The sequence below is a fragment of the Leptinotarsa decemlineata genome, unplaced genomic scaffold (genome assembly GCF_025532065.1).
Source record: "Leptinotarsa decemlineata unplaced genomic scaffold, Ldec_3_MD MMD2_tig00001393_RagTag_RagTag, whole genome shotgun sequence".
Taxonomy (NCBI): domain Eukaryota; kingdom Metazoa; phylum Arthropoda; class Insecta; order Coleoptera; family Chrysomelidae; genus Leptinotarsa; species Leptinotarsa decemlineata.
In genome coordinates, this window is record NW_027412562.1 from 5386835 (window position 1) to 5408368 (window position 21534).

Genomic DNA, 21534 nt, shown 5'->3' on the forward strand with positions numbered 1-21534 from the left:
AGGTAGTTGAAGGAAAATTAACTTTACCCGAACCTTTACCAGAAAACGCAACCCAAACTCAGAGAACAAAGTATGACAAGGAGTTGAAAGACTTCATTCAAGCAGACAATAATGCTTTACTAGTTCTTACAGTAAATATGACTCAAGAAACTCTTGCAAAAGTGATGAGGTACACTACTGCTCGTGAAGTGTGGCAAGAATTGCACAGGCTGTATGATGGTTATGTTGAGGACAAAACATATGACACATGCATGCAATTCTTCAGCTACACACAACACGCAGAAGATGACATTGCATCTCATATTTCTAAACTCAAAAATCTTTGGAATATTCTGCAAAATGAAATCGCCAAGGATAAAGTAATAAATGGTAATACCAGAATTGTTGCTGATTTGAAAGATTCTGGAGACTCTTCCTCCAGAGTATTTTTCATTCAAGTCAAGTTGGATGTTAATGTCGAAGAGCGATAGAACAATTGACAGTTTAACTAATCAACTTTGTGCATACGAAAAAGCTTTATCATCCCAATCCTTGGTCAAAGAGGAAGTGATGTTCTTGGAAAATAAAGAAAAATTCAAAGAAAATCATAATATGAACCTGTTTCGTAAATATTGTAAACGAAAAGGGCATAAAATAAAACACTGTTTGAAATGAAAAACATAAAACTAATGATACCAATGTGACTCTCATAGCAGAAACAAACTCCGTGTTGTATTCTACGTGTTTTGGTATGTTGATAATGGTGCTACGAATCATATCACCAATCAAAGTGATATGTTTCAAGAATATACACCATTTGATGAAAATCACAGGGTCACAATAGCTAATGGAGATTCAATCCCAGCTCTAGGTCAAGGTACTCTGACAGTGAAAGCTTGTGTGAACGGAAGAATACAGATTTCCACCATGACAAACGTATGGTATGTTCCAGAAATAAACAAAAATCTTTTCTCTGTTTTATCCGTGCAAGATAAAAACACGGATAGCTTATTTATTTCAAGTGCTGAAAAATGTCAAATAAAACTCTCCGGAGAAACTATTTTAGTTGGAACAAGAAACAGATGTGGAGGATTGTACAAACTGAATTTGAAATTCGTCAAACCCGAAGTTGCTGTTAATGTGAATGCAGTTGGCAATGAAAACGTATTACAGCTGTACCATGAGAGACTTGGACACCAAAATGAAAAAACATGTGAAATCGCTACTCGAACGTGAACTTGGTTTACATGTCAATTTGGACAGTGAATTTTGTGAAGGATGCGTTTACGGAAAAGCTCATATAATGAAGTTTGGTACCAGAGACAGAGCTGATGTTCCTGCACAACGAATACATGCTGATGTATGTGGACCTTTTTGTCCATCCAAGTCAGGTTACCGGTATTATGTCAAGTTCAAAGATGATTTCAGTAGGTTCCGTTATGTTTTCTTCATCAAAGAAAAATCTGAAGTTGTAGAAAAGCTGAAGATTTTACTCGCAGAGATTAAAGCTATGGGCTACAACGTTCAAGAATTCTTGTTAGATGGAGGTGGAGAATTCTCAAATAGAGAAATAACCAAAGTTCTCAATAACTATGGAATACGACAAAGAATCATCATGCCCGACACTCCTCAGCAGAATGGTTGCGCAGAGCGCGATAATCGAACAGTAGTTGAAACTGCCCAAGCTTTGATGCATGCTAGAGAAGGACGAATAAGTCAAAGCTTGTGGGCTGAAATGATCAATACAGCTGTTTATATTTTAAACAGATCCGGTACATCTGGTATTAAAGACAAATCTCCCTTCAAAATATGGTTTAAAAAGAAGCCCAATTTGAGGCATCTCAGAGTAATAGGCAGTTATTGCTATGCGCACATACCAAAAAGATGCCGAAAGAAAATGGATAGAAAGGCTATAAAAGGAGTACTCATTGGATATGAGAATGATGATGGATATCGTAACTGGTGTGAAGAAAGTAAGAGGCTAATACGATCTCGTGATGTAATTTTTCACGAAGATAAACCATTGAATTCTGTTATGGCAAGAGTACCTTCTACTGGTAAAAATGGGACGTCAGAAGAAGACATACCAGTTGACACAGATGCTAAAAATACACCGGATATCTCCGGCTCTCAAACTGAAGAGATAGAAGATCCATTTCTAGAAGATGAGGACATTGTAATAAAAAAGCAGCTGAGAGATAGACATGAAATCAGAAAGCCACTCCGTTTCGTTGCTAGTGAAATAACCGAACCTCAAGAGCCACTCACATACGAAGAGTCCATCTCCTGCCCTGAAAAAGATAATTGGATTCGAGCAATGGAAAATGAAATTGAATCCCTAAATGAAAATAGAACTTGGATTATGGAAGAACTGCCAGCTAGTAGGAAAGCAATTCCATGTAAATGAGTTTACAAAAGGAAGCTGAATGTAGACGGTACTGTAGATAAATTCAAGGCCAGATTGGCTATCAAAGGTTATTCACAAAGGAAGGGTGAAAACTACGATGAAACCTTCAGCCCTGTAGCAAAAGGTAGTACGATAAGAGCTGTTCTGAGTATTGCTGCTAGTAGAAAAATGACTCTCACCCAGTTTGATATTACTTCTGCATTTCTCTATGGCGAGCTTGACGAAGAAGTTTATATGAAGCAACCTGAAGAATATGAGGATGGTACTAATCGAGTATGTCGACTTCAGAAAAGTTTATATGGACTCGAGCAAGCACCACGATGTTGGAATAAGCGATTCCATGATGTTGTGAAGAAACTTGATTTCCAGCAAAGTGATGCAGATCCATGTTTATACATAAAGAAACATCGAAATGATATGATAATCTTGGTCATATACGTTGATGATGGGTTGATTGCAACAACTAATGATACATTGAAGAATAATTTCTTGCAAAGCTTACAGAATGATTTCAAAATGACAGTGAAACCTGCTTCCTATTTCCTAGGATTAGAAATCAAAACTAGAAAAGATGGTTCCATTCAATTAAATCAAGCAGCTTATACAAGAAAAGTATTAGAACGCTTTGGCATGCAAGATTGTAAACCCGTTTCAACACCGATTGTTAAAGATTGTATTCAATCAGAGAACGAATCCGAAATGGATTTGAATACAACTTTTCCATACAGGGAGGCGGTTGGGCTCTTATGTATCTAATGACAGGTACAAGACCAGACATTGCTTATGCAATCAGTGTTGTTTCCAGGTCGTTAGAAGATCCCAGCAATCATAATTGTATCCAAGTAAAACGAATACTTCGGACCTCAAAGGAACAACTGATTACGGTTTAACGTACAAAACAACCAGTATGGATGGCCTGAGAAGTTTAAGTGATGTTGACCATGGCGGAGATGAAACAACGGGACGTTCAACAACAGGTGTTATTTGTATGTATGCTGGAGGTGCGATATCTTGGTTCAGTCAACGACAAACTTCAGTAGCTATTTCCTCAACGGAAGCTGAGATAGTAGCTGCAAGTGAAGCTTCCTGTGAACTGGTTTGGTTGAAACAGCTATATGAAGAATTTTTGGATATGGAGTGTAATCCAGTATTGATGGTCGATAACGAAGCTGCAATACGCTTGGCCCAAAATCCATAATATCACAGACGTACCAAACATATCCATATAAGACATTTCTTTGTAAGGGAACTGGTCTTAAATGGTGCTATTTCAATTCAAAAAACAGCATCAGAACACCAAATAGCAGATGCACTTACCAAAGCGCTGTTCAAGCCAAGATTGAATATTGTACGGCAAACAATGGAATTGAACAAATTATTCGATGGGAGAGGGTGTTGAAAAACTACCATTTTCATAATTTGTTAATTTGTTTTCGTCCACATTGTATATGTTTATATGTAGTTAAGAGATTAATTTTGACATAATAAAAGTACGAGTTGAGTTGTCTAAAATTAATACATTCATTCAAGAGTTCAACAGAATTTGAATTTTATTTTCAAAGTGTCTGCTAGTCGAACACTATCATTTTATACCAATATTGAGGTAGTTGTGAAAAAATGTATAATTCGCCATACTGTAGCTGCGGCTATCTTGTATTTACCATGATACATAATTTATTGAAGTGTATTGTCATCAAAACTAAATGTGTTTACCAAATATCAGATCAATCTGTTAATAGGACTAAATTCGACCCAAACAAACAGGGCAAGCCATATAAAACCGTTTAGTAAAAAACAGTACCCTATATAAAAATGTACACTTCACAGAAGGGGTTGAAAACTTATTTTTTCCCAGTCTTCTTGTTATAATTTCTTTTGTTCCTGTTTTCATAATCTATAGAATGGAGCATTAAATTACTAGCAACCGGATCAGGCTCTGGTATCCTAGTGTCGCATCATCTCGTCAATGATAAAGTTTCCCGTTTGCACCTGAAAGTCGTGCTTTTGGGGATATTAAAGCTAGAAGTTTAACAGTCAGAATATCCGAATATCCGAATGTGTTGTAGATCATCCTGGAATATTCAGGAATATTCGTAACTTATCTGGAACAGAAAATCCCGGAGTATGTGGTTGTAGCCCCTTTTCTCCTATTCGTGGAAGGGATATCAGTTTTTAACTAAAAAACATGTTTTTGAAGATATGAAGACTAGAAATTTGGCCTTAAAGAAAAGTGTAAAATGATCTAGAATATTCAAGTCTTCTGAGAGCAATCCACAACATTCTGGAGTGGTCTGGAATGTTCGGGAATACTCCAGATAACTCTCTATACCCCATCCAAGGAGAAATTTCCGTTTTTATTTGAAAAGCGTGTTTTTGAAGATATGGAAACAGGAAGTTCCATCCTCTAGACATTTCTAGAATATCTTGAATTATGGGGAACATTCCACAATATTACAGGAACATTATGGAGTATTTCAGAATGTTCAAAAATGATCTGTGAGGTTCAGGAACATCACACCATTTCAAACCTTCTTTGTGTGAGTAGGGATACCCACTGGTAAGGCTATATATAACAAGATATGAAAATGTATCGACCTCTCATAATTTAAAGTTTACTTTTTTCCCAACCACAGCACAATTTCATATCAAGTATCTGCGTGAAGCCAGGTAACCCAACTAGTAACTAATAATAATTTCATTGAATGATTCACTCAATTCTTTCAATTCACTAATAAATATATGTCCGTATTTTGAAATGGGTATAGGTAGGTATAGTAGTTGTATACGAAGTCAATTCGAATAGCATAAATACTAAATAGTTACCGAAAGTTGGCAGTTTTTTTGTATGGCATGGGAGGCGTGATATAATTACGAGGTCTTATTATTATTTTTATGTGGGAGATGATTCTATATGGCATTGATTAATGAATTTATCAGACCCAATACATTAGTCCTTCATTTAGCTGTTTGGATTGACTTCGTATAGACTATACTCATCAACTCAAGAACCTCAATGTTCAAAATGATTTACTATGTGGTTTACTGTTTTTTTCATCCATACTACATTATATCATTATTTTCGAAAATGAAATGTGTTTAGCAAGCTGTCCTTAAAAAATAGACATATGTCATCGCGGACTTTTTGTAGACTTATGAAAAAGACCAATATGTAGTGATTTTTTTCTGTGAATTGAGAATGGATTAGGCAGCGTATTCGCCACCACACCAATTCTCATGGATAACATCATCATCTTATTTAAACCGATTCATAAAAAAAACGGTAATAATCAGAACACGTAAACTAGGGGATTTCAATTTATAATATGTTGTAGGAAATACTCAAAAATTATAAGGCAATAATGAGTTTTTATGATCTTATCTACACAATTTTTAAACACGATATATTACAAAAACATTGTAGAAGTGTTTTCAATTCATGGCATTCATTTTTATTACATTTTAGCTTAGTTTCGTACTCATTTTCATTACATCTACGGAGGCGTTTTTTGGCTGATCTCAGTATTGTTATCTCGAAAACGATAGGGCCTACAAGATCGGTTCAATTGGTCAAAAGTTTTTTTTCATTTTGGGTAACTAGAATAATCTTTTTTTTAGATTAAGAATATCAGTGATTGTTCTTGAAATATTCACCAAAAACTAAGATTGTCGAATTTCTTTTTTATATCATTTTATATCATTTTGAATGATATAAAAAAGGCAGAGGAACTTTGAAAACTGTTTCATATTCGTTATCATCTGATATAATACAATTCACAATGCGACGTTTCATTTATTATATTTCATCATCAACTTCATTTTTCAAATACGCTCCTCTGTTTTTTTTTTCGTCGATTTTTGTAGCCACTATAATAACAGATTCAGTTAGGAATTCCAATGTATGTGTTTTCCGAAATTTGTCTCCGAAAAAACATCATCAATATGATTTTATAATGGTTTGACGATTCTGATTTGTATTTGGTTTGGAAAATGTATGATTTTGTTTATATTCCCGTAAAACATTGTAAATCGAAGCGCAACACACTCCAATTTTATCGGAAACTTTCGATACGACTTCTTCGACAGTTGATGTCTCAATTTCTCTTTCATGAACACATTTAAAATCACTTCTTTCATCTCAACACTCAAATGTCTTTTTTGAATCGTTTCCTGGCTGGACTCCGAGGATAGCTCACAATGTCATCAGCAGTGTCTGTAATGGACATCTTGGAAAACAAGAAGGCGAATTCACCAATGAACGCTGCCCTTTCCATTTGACACTGGGCGATCACGTGAACATCACGCTTCGGTTTTGTTTTGTTTTACTCTATCTTGGATTTGGATAGACTTCAGATAATATTTGATATCAGATATCAACAATGAAATGTAGAGTGGGGAGTCTGCAGGCACCGACTGTTCAGGGCAAGTGCACACGACAGACTTTTTATCGGCCGATAGTTTAGTCTGGTTGGGTTGGGTGGGGGGATACTACTCAAACAAAACTGTTCGGTTCGGAGCGGGCGCGCAGACCACCAACTGAAAAGTCTGAACAGTTGTTGATGAATATTTTGACGCGTTGTATTGGAAGTATTGAAGAATTTTATCGAGAAAAGCTTGATTTCTTCTGTCTTCAGCATCCATTTCACCCCATGCAGGAATAACAATTGCACAAACCACATCCCATAGTTTCTTTCTAATATTAACATCGGAATATTTTTTTAATGCTTCATTATATAATGCAGGTCGCTCTTCAACTTCCGCAATTAAATTTTCTACTGAACATTCGGCAATATTCGACATAATTATGAAAAAAAAAAAATGTAATGAAAACGCAAATATATTTGAAGATAAAGTACGTACTAGATACTATTTGATATTAGATATCAACAATGGAATGTAGAGTGGGGAATCTGCAGGCACCGACTGTTTAGTTGGTGAGTCTGCGCACTCTCATAAACACACAGTCTGATTAGAACTCGGCCGATAGTTGTCCAACTTTGTAATTGAATCAGAATTGGAAAACGTATCCAACTTGTTTCTGATTATTCAGTCGGCCGACTGAAATCGCTTAGATGTGCGGACTCACATTACGATTCTATACTAATAAGCATCCAACTTAACTATCAGCCGATAAGAAGTCTGTAGTGTGCGCTTACCCTTAGTATACGCGAGATGTTTGAGTAAGCTACTGGATCGCTAGCTTTGTTTGGGGAATTTTAACCTGAGAGATGTCGGCTATTCGTTCGTTAAGAGTTGTGCAGTAACTAGTGGCGATACTGAAATTTGCCTTTTGGGTAAGTCCAGAAAACATTTTCGATAATAATGAAGTGATATTCATTTGACTCAGGATTTGTAGAATACCGAAAAATTGATAACAAAGAAGTATCATTGAGATACACATTATAGTGCTATATTGACTACGTCAGTTCGAAAAATGTTGAGAAGAAATAAATTCAGAACTCACAAAATCAGAAAAATCCACCATTTGCGTTTAATTTATAAAAGAAGAAAAATATTCTCTAGATGACTACTCAGACAACATCGTCAGGATAAGAAATCTGTAATAAAAGTTTATAATAGTGTGATAGAAGTAAATTCACAAATAACGGATGGTTCAACATGAACATCCATCATCACTGGCGACACAAAAGTTCCTTTCTAAATAGAGCTACATATTTCCAAGAGGGATTTAGGGTTAATATTTGGCTCGGTATGCTAGACACCAACAATATTGATCCTCACCCTTTTGAGACATCTTTGGCGGGGGAATTATATTTGAAATTCTTAGTTGAGTTATTGCAAGTATTGCATTTGAATATCCAGAGGGAATATCAGTATTTCCAACGCGATGGGGCTCCGCTACAGAACTATTTGCAACGACTATGTCAGGACGATGGATAGGAAACAGCAAGGAGTCCTAAGGAATGACCACCACGTTCACGTGATCTGACCCATCTAGATTTTTCATTGTGGGGATCCATTGAAGACAAGGTATTCGGCTTAACTTCAGGCAATATTAACGAATGAGATATCGTGAACGACGTAGATAGTTAGGAGTTTTTTTTTTTTTGTTTATTACTTGGTTATTAGATGTTCTTCGGAATAACCAATGATATCCTTGACCTGAAAACGAATCAACTAAAAACGACCTTTATAGAAAAAATAAATGGGAGTCAGGCAGTATGAAAAAGTTACCTTGTTCTCATTTCCCATGATAAAGCTAATATGCAAGTAGGATCTTGCAATCTATCACCATAATGGATCATCTTATATTTCTTCGCCATAAAAAAGTACCAGTGTGATTCACATTTGAGACAAAGATACCACTGATCTGTTTTGTTGAAACTAATATTATTTTATTCCTTTCAGGCGACAAATTGCCTCCGAAAGTCTTCGTTACAATTCCAAGATTTCAGTCGGGAGCACCAGCAACATTGGGAACGGTTTCTGATAAAGTCAAGGATGGTAATCCAGTGATTACACCATACCCATCATGGGACTGGCACACTAATTCCAATGACTGTAAGACTGACAGACTTGTTTCTGTATTCAGAGTAATGGTGAGTTCAATAATCGTTTTCTGTATATTTATCTGTTTGTCCACCTCGTCTCATTTTTTCATAGACATTTCAATTATCAACGTAACACAAGTCGATTAATTCCGTCACCCTGTTTGGACTCTTGTTTGACCAGATGTTATGCTAAAGCGAGTTCGCCAAAGTGGTATCAGTTGTTCAATGCATCTCACTATGTTGTCGGGTACCGCAAGGCATCTGAGCAAATGCAAGATGAGCTCATGCGAAATTGTATCAAATGCCTTACGGTAATCGATCCAGGCCATAGAGAGGTTACGCTTATATTGTATCGAGTCCTATTTTTATTTTTTTTTTTTCACCGTAGTGTGCGCTGGTCATGCCCTATCCCCCGAAGCCCCGATACATACGGTTGGGCGCGCCAGCATTATCAACCAATGACCACTCCCCATACCGTGGGGTAAGTGATCATTGGGTCCGAGAATCATGTGCCCTGAGCAAGCGCAGTGAGCCAAGAATGACAGCCTTCTGCATCTGTGCGGCTAAGATTTCTATTTTTATTATTATTATTATCATTATTATTAATTTTGCCAGTTTCCTAAATACAAATATAGTCCCCCATCGTATCTGAATAACTTCCATAATTAATGCTTGGAGTACTCACTGAATGTAATCCAATTTTCATAAAAAAATAATTGTTTAGAAAATAATTTTTCTGTCGTATAATTCAATGTTCATATGAAAGTGGTTGGTTGATTATTTTATGAAAGTAGTTGTTTCGAGAAGGTTCCATCATCCAGTTTGTGTCTGAAAGTTACTTCTTTGGATGATCTAAAAATCTCTGCAAAGAGTTCATTTCGAAATTATTTAGTTTCTTTCTTTTTTGGAAGATTCACACGTTTTTTTTGTATGGAGATGGGAGTAGAAAGCCAAAAAATTTTTTTCCATCAGTTTTTTGTCACGTCAAAGTGAATAACACCTTAAAAAATACAATTTTCTCATCCATTAACTATAATACCTAACATTTTATGAAAAATAATCATTTTCAGTACTTTTTCATAAAAAAACTAATTTTTTTAAATGGAAAAGAGGGTCTTGTGACATGTATGAAAGGTATGACTTTCACTTTTTTGAATTACGATAAATGGTTGTGTAACTGTCGATGCTTGAATTTGGGACTAGGAATTTCGTAACTCCGCCGCCTTATGTCAACTTTTCTTAAATAAATGTTCAATGGAAAGAGAAATAAATCAGTTGCAATCTTTTGCAACGGATGAGTGTTGATTTCAAGGACGATTTCAACCTCGATATGTTTTATCTCATGTATAATAAAAACATCTGTGCACCAAAATGTTCTACTGGAACCCCTTGGCAGTTCATTGGTCTATTTTCGAACGCATTTCTAACATTTTAGAATATAATGCGAGCACAAGTTCCAGTAATTAGGTCTATAAATTTCTGTTGCGTCGTCTCAGGTTGCGTAACATAAACTTTCGATTCAATATGCTCCAAAGAAGAAAATCGAAAGTAGTCAAATCAGATGAACGAGAAGACCACTTCAACAAACCCCGCCTAACACACTACTCTCTAGAATAATACGATGAAGATTCTTATCTACATAGTCCGATCACCAAAAAATTCTAGATCGGAGTAAAAACTGAAATGCGCTTTTTCGGCGAATGCCGAATTTTATTCTAAAACGATTAATTTCCGTGAACAATATCTTTATCTCACAACCGTTGAGTAATTTGTGATAACTAAATTTGTCACTTCACTTCAATGATAATTTCCCAACTATTTTATAGTATGGTATATTCACAACAATTCAAAAACACTAATAAAACTGTTATAAAATTGAATTGCTTTTGCTAATATATATTTGCAGCCACCAAGAATAAAATGCAGCAATTAAGAACAACCAGCTGACATCGATTCCTTATCACAGCTTTGAAAAAATCTTCAAAATTTCAGTTGTGTTTAGTAAGAATATTTTCATTTAGTTATTCAAATGGGACACCATCGATATCGTGGTGGAAATTAATTCTTCAGCAACTTCTAAATATTTGATTTTTATTGAGTATAGGTACCCAGTAAGTAAATTCAATATTTTCAAGGCATTGGGTTCAGTAAATCAACCTTATCATTCACAATTTGGAGGACTGTAAAATACAAAGGGTTTGCACTTTGAAGTTTCAGTTTTTAGTTATCTATTTAGAAAACCTGAATATTTTGTTCTGAGTGAAGCAGTTTCGTATTACAACCCTTTAAATGATGACAAATTCAGGTACAGCAAGGTATGCTTTACAGAAAGTATTCAGAAGTAACTCCTCGAATAACTAATACCTAATGTCATATAGATAGTGTCCCATAAAAGATACATCACTCTGGCTTTTTCACACTTTCTGTGACAACTTGTTTGAATGAAAATAACCCTGCTTGCTTTTTGGGTTGCATAGAATTGATAATTTTTTCTTGTTCTGTACCGTCATTCTTCAGCATTCGTTCTAATAGTTCTTCTTCAGCAATTTGGTAGGTCATCAAATGACTTCGTTTCAGTTTATACATCATTGTAAACCAACTGGCTTCGGGCATAGAATTGTGGGCTCGTATAAGCTTATCAGCATCAATTTTTGGCCATGAGAGTTGGTTATTATTTACCCATGACGAAGGAACTATGGTGAACATATATACATAAAACGTAGATGAAATGAGTCAAATCCAGCTTCAAAAAAAAACTATCAACTGAAAATATAGGCCTGAATTATCAAATATCTGGTCAATTATTGAAGCTAATTAAAAGATATATTCTAACATCAAAAACTTACCCCTCACTTTCTCTAAACGCATGATACATTATATATCGACAATATTTCATCGGCGATCATATAGGTTATGTCTAATATTCACCATGTATTTAGCATTAGACAACAGATATTTATTATAAAAAAGGTAATATGTGATGAATATAAGTAATTTATATTATAAGAGTCAACAAAGTGTCGTTTATTAGCAAAAATGTTGCCAATTAACTTATAACAATCACAATAGTTGTGTACCGACAGCAGAGCCACAGCGGAGCAGAAAGGCAAACAAATATTAATAGGGCCGTATTCTTAGTATTCTGTGTAAAAAAACATCAAAATAACGGCGTGCTTAGTTGTGTTTCGAAAAAATATTTCATATAGAAATGAGTTGGATGGGAGTTCAATTATAGCAGCTAAACCATACAAGGTGATTCACGGAATTGCATCCATTTGGGAGTATCTAGGTTTCCAATAATTTTATGATTTGAGCGTATGCGTTCGCGTTCAAATTCGATTAAATGGGTGCGCTATCCGCTTTCTATAATTAATTCGTGACAGTGTTCATATCCATAGGTATTCGTTAGTGTAAATGCCATTGATGTTGGGATGTTGATTGATTGACTAATGATTAATTTTTGTGACGACTGGTTCGAATACTCTATTTGTAACAAATATTTTTTTATAATTTTTTGTTTAGTAAAAGAAGGGATAATGGTTGGTTTGGGCTAGTTTGGTTGAGTTCAAATTATTTCAGAAAATCCATCTATTAAAAAAAGACGGTCGGAAATCTTAATAGTGGATCTAGAACAGTTTGGTGTTGGGAGAAAACTCCAGTAATATGAGGTACCACTCTTGCAAAATACTTCTATATTTTCAATACATCGTAGCTTAGGGCCAAAAAAATATTGAAAACTCATTACTATAAATTATAATTCATTGATATATTTTGTCAATAACTGATAATCAGTTTTTATTGTTACTGTATTCAATTCTAATTCATCCTCAATTTTAGACACTATGATATGCATATATTAGTGTAATAATTTATATTTTCAATTTGATAATAATTCCATTGTGTGGATACTGTAGTGGATTTTTCTGTTTGTATCCGAAGTATATAAATAAAAATAAATGATAACTCAATGGCGGCCATTTTGAGCATTTATTGGGGGGTATATAATAGTTTTAGATTCAGTTCGAAGTGCTTCAAATAGACGAAGAAATGACTTGGTGTTCCATAAAAAGACTTTCTGAAAGCTTTTTGAGTCGCCCTGTATATTGGAAATGTTAAAAAATACTTCAAACTATCCTACCTGACCTAGTGCTTCAATTTTTTTCTTGCGAAAAACAGGAAAAGGTTATTATAATGGTTAAAACCCGTCGTTTAGCCTTTATAATCGATGAAACATTTTAGCCAAAACATCAAAGACAGATAATATTTATTCGAACTATATGTAAGAAATCTCTTATTCATACAAGCACTTTTGTAGAAACTTATAGCTTTAAAAGTAGTCCGACTCTGCCGCAATACCATCACTCCCAGAACTAAGTGTTTCTCAACAGTTTTATAGGGGTAACATAGTAGCTAAAATACGTTGAAATGCTTGCTACTGATATCAATTTATTTTATAGAACGACGCCATTTTAAATGATAGCGATCCGGGATACTGAAATTAGATGAGTTGAAAATATGAAATACCGCACATATAGTGATATTTACAGCTGAAATGTACATAAATATTATAACATTATATTATTTAGAAAAAAGTGAGTTGAGTTTGCGACCAGAAAATTATTATGTCGACAGAGTGAATTTTTGTATAATTAATAATTTTACCGACAACATTTATAAATGAGTGGCGCGCTTAAATTTTGCTAATAATAGGCTATATATTTGTCAATAAAATTCCATTTGCAGTAGAAATATCAATCTTCGAAACACAAACAATGTCTTTATAAGTTTTATGAGTGCAGAAGTGAAATTTTAAAATGGCTTCAACTTTTCTATTTGTTAGTTTTCAGTTGGTGACATATCTATAATATTTTCCTAGTGTCCCATGCAAAATTACTTCTTGCGTCTTCAAGAAAACATTTTCAACACTTTTTTATTTTATTGTTATCGTTTTCGACTGTATTATATTTTATAACGCCTACTTTGAACTACTAAAAAACTCTTATAAAATTGTCTCCTGATCATTTTATGTGTCGCTTAAATATGTTGCAAAGGTGCAATAAGGGAAGTCTTTATAAAACTACTTTTTAAGAGTTTTAGACAAATTTTATAAAACTGTTTTGTAGTGTTTGTAAAAGGCCTTACAAAATATTGATAATGACTATAATGCTTTATAAAACGGTGCCAATTTCCTATTTATATCAGTTTTATAAACACTTCGAAAACATTTCTGTGAGGAATGCAGTTTTATAATTTGTTTCTCCGAAACGTTTCCGCAACTATTATAAAATACGAAATTGCTAGTTGGGCTGTTCATGTCCACACTGTTTAATACGTCCTTGGTCATTAGCTATAAAAAGTAGAAATGGTTCATCAATAATTCAACATATTCGTGATAATTAGTATTTCTGTTTGCAGATAGATGATTGCGGAAGGCTATGGGTGTTAGATACAGGCAGACTGGTGGATAAAATGATATGTCCTCCTCAGCTACTAGCTTTCGACTTGAAAACTGTGAGTTCCCTAAAATAACCATTGCAGATGATGATGATTTTTGCCATATTTTCAGAACAGAGTTATCCACAAGTACGAAATTCCTAACAGCCAGATAGAATCTCGCTCTATTCTAGTCACTCCCGTAGTGGAGATAAGGGATACAAGAAATCAATGTCGAAACACCTTTGTCTACTTGGCAGATTGCCAAACATACTCCATCATTGTGTATGACCTTCAACGACAGACTTCTTGGAGAGTATCTCACAAGACAATGTATCCATATCCCAACTTTGGTACTTATAATATCGCTGGTGAGTGAAGTTATTTTTTTTTCTTGAAACGTTATGATAATGATAATAATTGAGTTGGAATCCAGTGCCCAAACAAAACGCACTTATGAATCAACTCATTTCCATCTTTTTAAGCTGGAAATGACCGACAAACTATGCAGAGTCTGCAATAAATCGGTGAATCGAGAAAACCCTGGTTTACCTACAGTGTGGAAGTTTTTGTGCTCGGTTTTATCATGGGCAGTGTATCAATATTGTTGGCCATCAGCTCGATAGCCTACGAACGGAAGGTGTTTCATGGACATGCTTGAATTGCCGAAGTCGTCCCCGAACAACAGTCGGAGCAGCAGCATTGTTGAATTCACAGCCAATGATTGATACTCAGAGGTCCGGTGACTCTGCTCCGAATGCTTTGGATGAAATCCGTGCCGACTTACGACAGATCCGAGAACAACAGGCTCCACTTCTAGAGTCTGTTAATTTTTGTAGCAACAAAATATCTGACTTTGAGAAGGAACTCTCAAGGCTTAATAATTACATCAAAAAAACCGATCAACTATTGAATGAAAACAAAGTAATAAAAAAAGATATGGAGACCCTTCAGTTGAAAATAAACGAACTAGATCAGGCCGCCCGCTCAAATAATATTGAGATACAAGGTGTCTCTGAAAAGAATAACGAAGATCTAAACAAAATAATAGAAAAAATTGGGATATATACTGATAGCGAAGTCAGGCCCGCTGCCATCGACTATGTTCACAGAGTTCAGGTGAACCACAACTCCACTAATGTTGAAGCAAAAAATATAATCGTTAGATTTACATCGAGGAGAGAAAAGGAGCACTACTTAATGGCAGTCAAGACCAAACGTATCGCTAATGGTAGTTCCCCTAAAATGTCTTTGGATGGAATCTCAGATGCATTCTATATCAACGAGCATTTAACATTAGCAAACAAAATATTGTATAAGGAAGACAGGCTAGCTGCGAAAAACAAGGAATACAAGTATATGAAAAATGGTGTAATTTTCTGTAGACAGTCTGATTCTTCCAGAATAATAGCCATAAAAAATCGAGACTCAATCAATAAAATGTAAATTGTGATTCACGATTACAGATCACGTCTCCTATAGTAGTTACTCTTTCCATGGATAAATTAATGATATACGGACAGAATGTTAATGGATTACGTTCGAAACTGACGGAATTTAAACTCAATACACTGAATATTTTGGCTGATCTTTATCTGATAACTGAAACTAACCTTTTTAATGAAATTTGCGACTCTGAAGTTTTTGATGTGTCTCAGTACAACCTCTTTCGGCGCGATCGGAAAAGTGCCTCTTGTTCTGATGTTAAAAAATCTGGAGGGGGTGTCTTAATATGTGTTCGAAAACATATTAAAGTTGTGCTTCGAGAACAATTCCAAAATGAAGCAGAAGATTTATGAATCACTATCTTCAACGACGACAATAGTTTCAAGGTACATATTTGCTGTATTTATTTACCACCCAGGAATGACTACGCAAGAACGTGTTTTGCTTCAGAACTTCAACAAAATCTTGATGAACTTACAGGTGACCCGATACTTATATTTGGAGACTTTAACTTTCCATATATTAAATGGGTTCCCAGTGAATGTAACACTTTTTTTGTTCCAACGAACACTGATAACACCAATTCTCCTCTGATTGACCTCTTATCATTTGGTGAATTTTCCCAATATAATAGTGTGAAAAATGTAGATATTAGAATATTAGATTTACAAGTGATAAATTTAGAAAAAAATGTTATGGCATTAGTACACCCTGATTCCTATCATCCACCAATTGAATTTTATTTTAGTTGTCCAAGAATTAAAGTACTTGATAGAGCAATTCCGAATTTTTATAATTTCAAAAGAGGTAATTATAACGATCTTAGTAATTTCTTCCTGAATCATAACTGGCTTGAGCATTTTTCCAATCTATCAGTCGATCAGGGGATTTCTGTATTTTATAAAATATTAGAAGAAGGGACCAGACAGCATGTTTCTAAGATTTATATGAAAAATAAAGAGTTTCCCGTATATTTTTCTATCGATACTATAAAGTGCGTGAAAAAAAAATCTATTGCATAAAAAATGGAATAAATACAAAAATCGATATTACTATGAGGAATTCAGAATTCTGAGACGAAGGAGTAAAAATCTTATGTATAATGATTATGAAACTTATACAAATAATATCCAAAACAAGATTAAAACGTGTCCCAAAAAGTTCTGGAAATATATAACTTCATGTAAATATGATGTAGGTATTCCTAATAAAATCAGCTACAACGATTAATCCAGTCATTTAAGCTTAAATTAGGTAAGAATCTCTACATATGGTAGGGTGTAAGCAACTATTAAATTTCAAGGTCAAAGGTCACAAAAATCGGTTTTTTGCGCTTTTTTTGGAAATATCTCATTTCCTATGGGTTTTTTGCTATTTATATTTATTATCAATATTGTAGAATACAAAATTCTCTACAAATTTTGTTTGAAAAAATTTTTTATACGGTGAACCGTTTTCGAGATAGAGGGCGGAGAGCGCGCGGTCACAGCATCACTTCAGGTCAACCGGTGCCTCCGGTCGAAAACGCGCCATATATAGTTGATGAACTATCGATGAAAATATAATATAATAGTTGATAAAAATTGACAAATATCTATAATCATTGATTTATCGATAGTTCATCAACTATATATGGCGCGTTTTCGACCGGAGGCACCGGTTGACCTGAAGTGATGCTGTGACCGCGTGCTCTCCGCCCTCTATCTCGAAAACGGTTCACCGTATAAAAAATTTTTTCAAACAAAATTTGTAGAGAATTTTGTATTCTACAATATTGATAATAAATACAAATAGCAAAAAACCCATAGGAAATGAGATATTTCCAAAGAAAGCGAAAAAAACCGATTTTTGTGACCTTTGACCTTGAAATTTAATAGTTGCTTACACCCTACCATATGTAGGTTTTGAGATAACTTTTAGGGTGTCAATATACAAGTATTCACAGACTAACAGCTGGGTATCTCGAATTCCGAGGTGAACTTACTGTAATGACTGGACTAAAAATGGTGAAAGTATATGCCACCTATTTGCTACATATTTTCGCAGCGTTTACGAGCCCTATCAGCAAACATATCATGTTCCTCTTCAGTTCAGCAATAATAATTTGTTAAATTCAATAGAGTTCAGTCCAGAAATCATATTAGAGAAAATGAAGTCACTCGATGTGAATAAGGGTGCTGGGATCGATGGTAACCCAGCATACTTCGTTAAAAACTGTGCCTCTGGGCTATGCTATGCCTTGAACATCTCATCCAACAAATTCATGCAGACTGGTGCTTTCCCAGAGGTTTGGAAAACTGCTCTCCTAGTCCCGATTTATAAAAACTCTGGTAATAGAAACTCAGTAATAAATTATCGAGGTATCAGTAAACTGTCCATTTTGAGCAAATTGTTCGAAAGCATCGTTTATGTAACTCTCTGTTTTACTATATCAAGTCATCAAATATAGAATGCCAGCATGTTTTTTTCTCCAAGAGGGCCATAGAAACAAATTTGGTAATATATGCCGACTACATTTCAACTGCATTAGATAATCGAGCACAGGTATACTCACTGTATACTGACTTCAGTAAGGCATTTGATAAAGTCAACCATAACCTTCTTATTTCAAAACTTGCTGGGATCGGTATACAGGGAGATTTCCTTAGATGGCTTTCATCCTACCTTCACAATCGCAGTCAGCTAGTGAGCGTAAATGGATACAGATCTGCACCATTTGTAGTAACCTCGGGAGTCCCTCAAGGTTCACATCTGGGTCCATTAATGTTTTTAGTATTTATAAATGATTTGAAAGATTGTTTCAAGCATTCACAAGCACTATTGTATGCTGATGACTTGAAAATCTTCAGAAAAGTAACGGCAATTAGAGATTGCTCAAAAATTCAGGAAGACCTCAATGCTTTTTTAGAATACTGCTACCTCAATAAATTAAAACTTAATATTAATAAATGTGCATGTATATCTTTTTGTAGAAACAACATACCGATACATTATCAATACACCCTGGGCAATAATAATAATAACAGAGTAGACCAAATTAAAGATCTTGGAATCTATTTTGATACAAAAATGACTTTCAATCCCCATTTGGATTATGTAATAAATGCCTGCAGCAAAACCTTGGGATTTTTCTGCAGAATATGCAAAGACTTCAACAACGAGGCAGCAATCAAATCTATTTACTATGCATTTGTTTATAGTGAACTTAATTTCGGAAGTGTCATATAGAGCCCACATTATAATACACATAAATTACGATTAGAAAGACTCCAGAACAGATTTGTAAGGTTCTTGCATTTCAAAATAACGAAGACTTATGTAACACTTGGCATTAGCGAAATTCGATCTCACTACAAAATACAGCTTCTAGAACAACGAAGGTTAATAACCGACTTAGATTTTATTTATAAAATTATAACAAACTGTTATGACTCACCCAATCTAGTATCAATGATTTTTTATCACGTTCCTCATAGGAACACTCGAAACAGAAAATTACTTGCCAGTCCAAATTTCAGCACAAATTTGGGCAAAAACTCCCCAATTACTAGAATTACTAGAATTATTTTCAACAAATATTGTGGTAAGGTAAATGTTTTCTCTATTACGTTGAATTTCTTTAAAATAACGATGAAAAGAATATTCAACACATAGCAAAAATAATTGCTTAGTATGTAGAAAATTTATAAATTCATAAATTTTTTATTTTTTCTTGTATCTGTTGACACCGTGTATCTCTGTAACCACTACTATCAGTGGATGCTTCTATAGGTATTTATCTGTTTGTATCCTAAATTTTGAATAAATAAATAAATAAATAAACACCAGATAACGCTGTTTTTTCAACCCACCACAGGTATCATTAGTGATGGTAGGCTGAACCGCATATGCTTTACTGGACTGAACTGTCTGAACAACTAGTTACTTTGCAGTAAAAGCGGAAGTGACGAATTTCGTTGGTGGTCGATGTCAAAGCTTGGCTTTGCAACTGACTGCAGTGAGAAGCCTTGTGGAATGAGTTTTCTGTCTTTCCCATAGATGACTTCTTCATGAGGAAGATAGACTTCGACCTTACTGAATAATATTGTTCACTTCAATGATACATATAACAATTGACATCATAAACGTGAAATAGCGGAATGAACAGAAGAATCACTCAACCAGCATAATTGATTTATAGTTGCATGGTGCAGCAAAAGTTTTATTTTGTTCGTATTTTATAATCACTTCCAAAATGCTAATTGATTATGTCAGACGAAATGTGAACATAATAATAGGCAATAAAAGTGTAGGCAATGAATTTGTCATAGGAAGGTTCATAAAATAAAATTGAAAAATTGTTATAAAATAGTCACGAATTTATCGCAGAAACTTTTTTACAACTAACTTATGGAAAAATATTTTTGTACAACTGTCATTGAAAGTGACATTTTCAATGGTTGTCGAGAGTATTGAAAGATGATCTTTACAAAGTAGCGTGTTAAAAATATTTTCAAAGTGTTAAAAGTATTTTCAACTCGAATTTTTGTGACCAAATAGCAATAAACAAAATATAATTATTCAATTTTATTGTGCACAATATATATATAAATACGATTAAATTCTGTTAAAAATGTATTATATACATTAATTACATTATTATTATTATTATTAATATTCATGAACAATTAAATTCAAAAGATTAATATCAAAAATGCAATTAGAACAACTGCTGATATTAATACCTTGCGATGTTGAAGAGTCTTGTAATATATTTGAACTATCTGAGTTGACAATTTTATAAGCATTAACATTTGCAGCCCAATGACGTATATCATAAACCTGTCTACTGAAAATGGAATTTTTCCGGATAGTCTAAAACTAGCAAAAGTAACACCAATTTATAAAAAGGGGATAATAACCTCTATGAAAACTACAGGGGAATTAGCTTACTCTCAAGTATTTCCAAGATTTTTGAACTAAATTTAAAAAATCAATTAATATCTTTCTTCACAACAAATAACCTTTTTTCAGAAAACCAACACGGTTTCACAAAGAACAAAAGTACAGAAACAGCACTTTATGAGTTCAATGAGCATGTGGTTAATGCACTTGATGGTAAATTCCATATTTGCGGATTGCTCATAGACTTCTCCAGAGCTTTCGATTGCGTTAATCATGACCTGCTATTAGGGAAATTGGAAAGATATGGTGTAAGAGGAGTTGCCCTAGATTTAATGAAATCCTACCTGGAAAATAGAGGGCAACGTGTCAGTGTTGGAAACACTCTCAGTCAGTTGGCAACCATTAGGCAGGGTGTCCCACAGGGATCAATCCTTGGACCTATACTATTCTTGATATATGCAAATGACCTGATGAAATATTTTCAAGGATTGTCAACTATTCACACAGTAGCGTATGCAGATGTCACAAATTTCATAGTGAATGAAATTGATGTAACGACCCTACAGGAAAGAACCCAGGATGTACATAAACAAGTAAACATATGGGCAGAAAAAAATCACTTAACACTCAATACATCTAAAACTGTGATGATGAAGTTCACAATTAGTAAGTGGCCCGAACATTTTGGTATCCATGAAAATTGGGATCTGCCAATTGAATCTTGTACTTCTACAAAAATGTTAGGCGTCACCTTGGACTACAAACTCACACGGACTCCTCATATTGAGACCCTCTGTATTAAATTGAGAAAAAACTGCTATGCTCTGAGATTCATGGCTAATTTTTGTAGTAAAGAGATTTTACTGAGCTTATACT

The 21534-nt window shown here is 34.4% G+C and overlaps 1 protein-coding gene across 1 annotated transcript in view; it reads left to right on the forward strand.

Annotated features, from left to right (window-relative positions):
- LOC111515800 (major royal jelly protein 9) overlaps positions 1–21534 on the forward strand; it is a 68776-nt gene that overhangs the window by 11078 nt on the left and 36164 nt on the right. The window contains exons 3-5 of the mRNA XM_074175886.1: positions 8753–8943; positions 14311–14406; positions 14462–14699. Coding sequence (XP_074031987.1) covers positions 8753–8943; positions 14311–14406; positions 14462–14699 — 525 coding nt within the window. The remainder of the gene's footprint in view (positions 1–8752; positions 8944–14310; positions 14407–14461; positions 14700–21534) is intronic.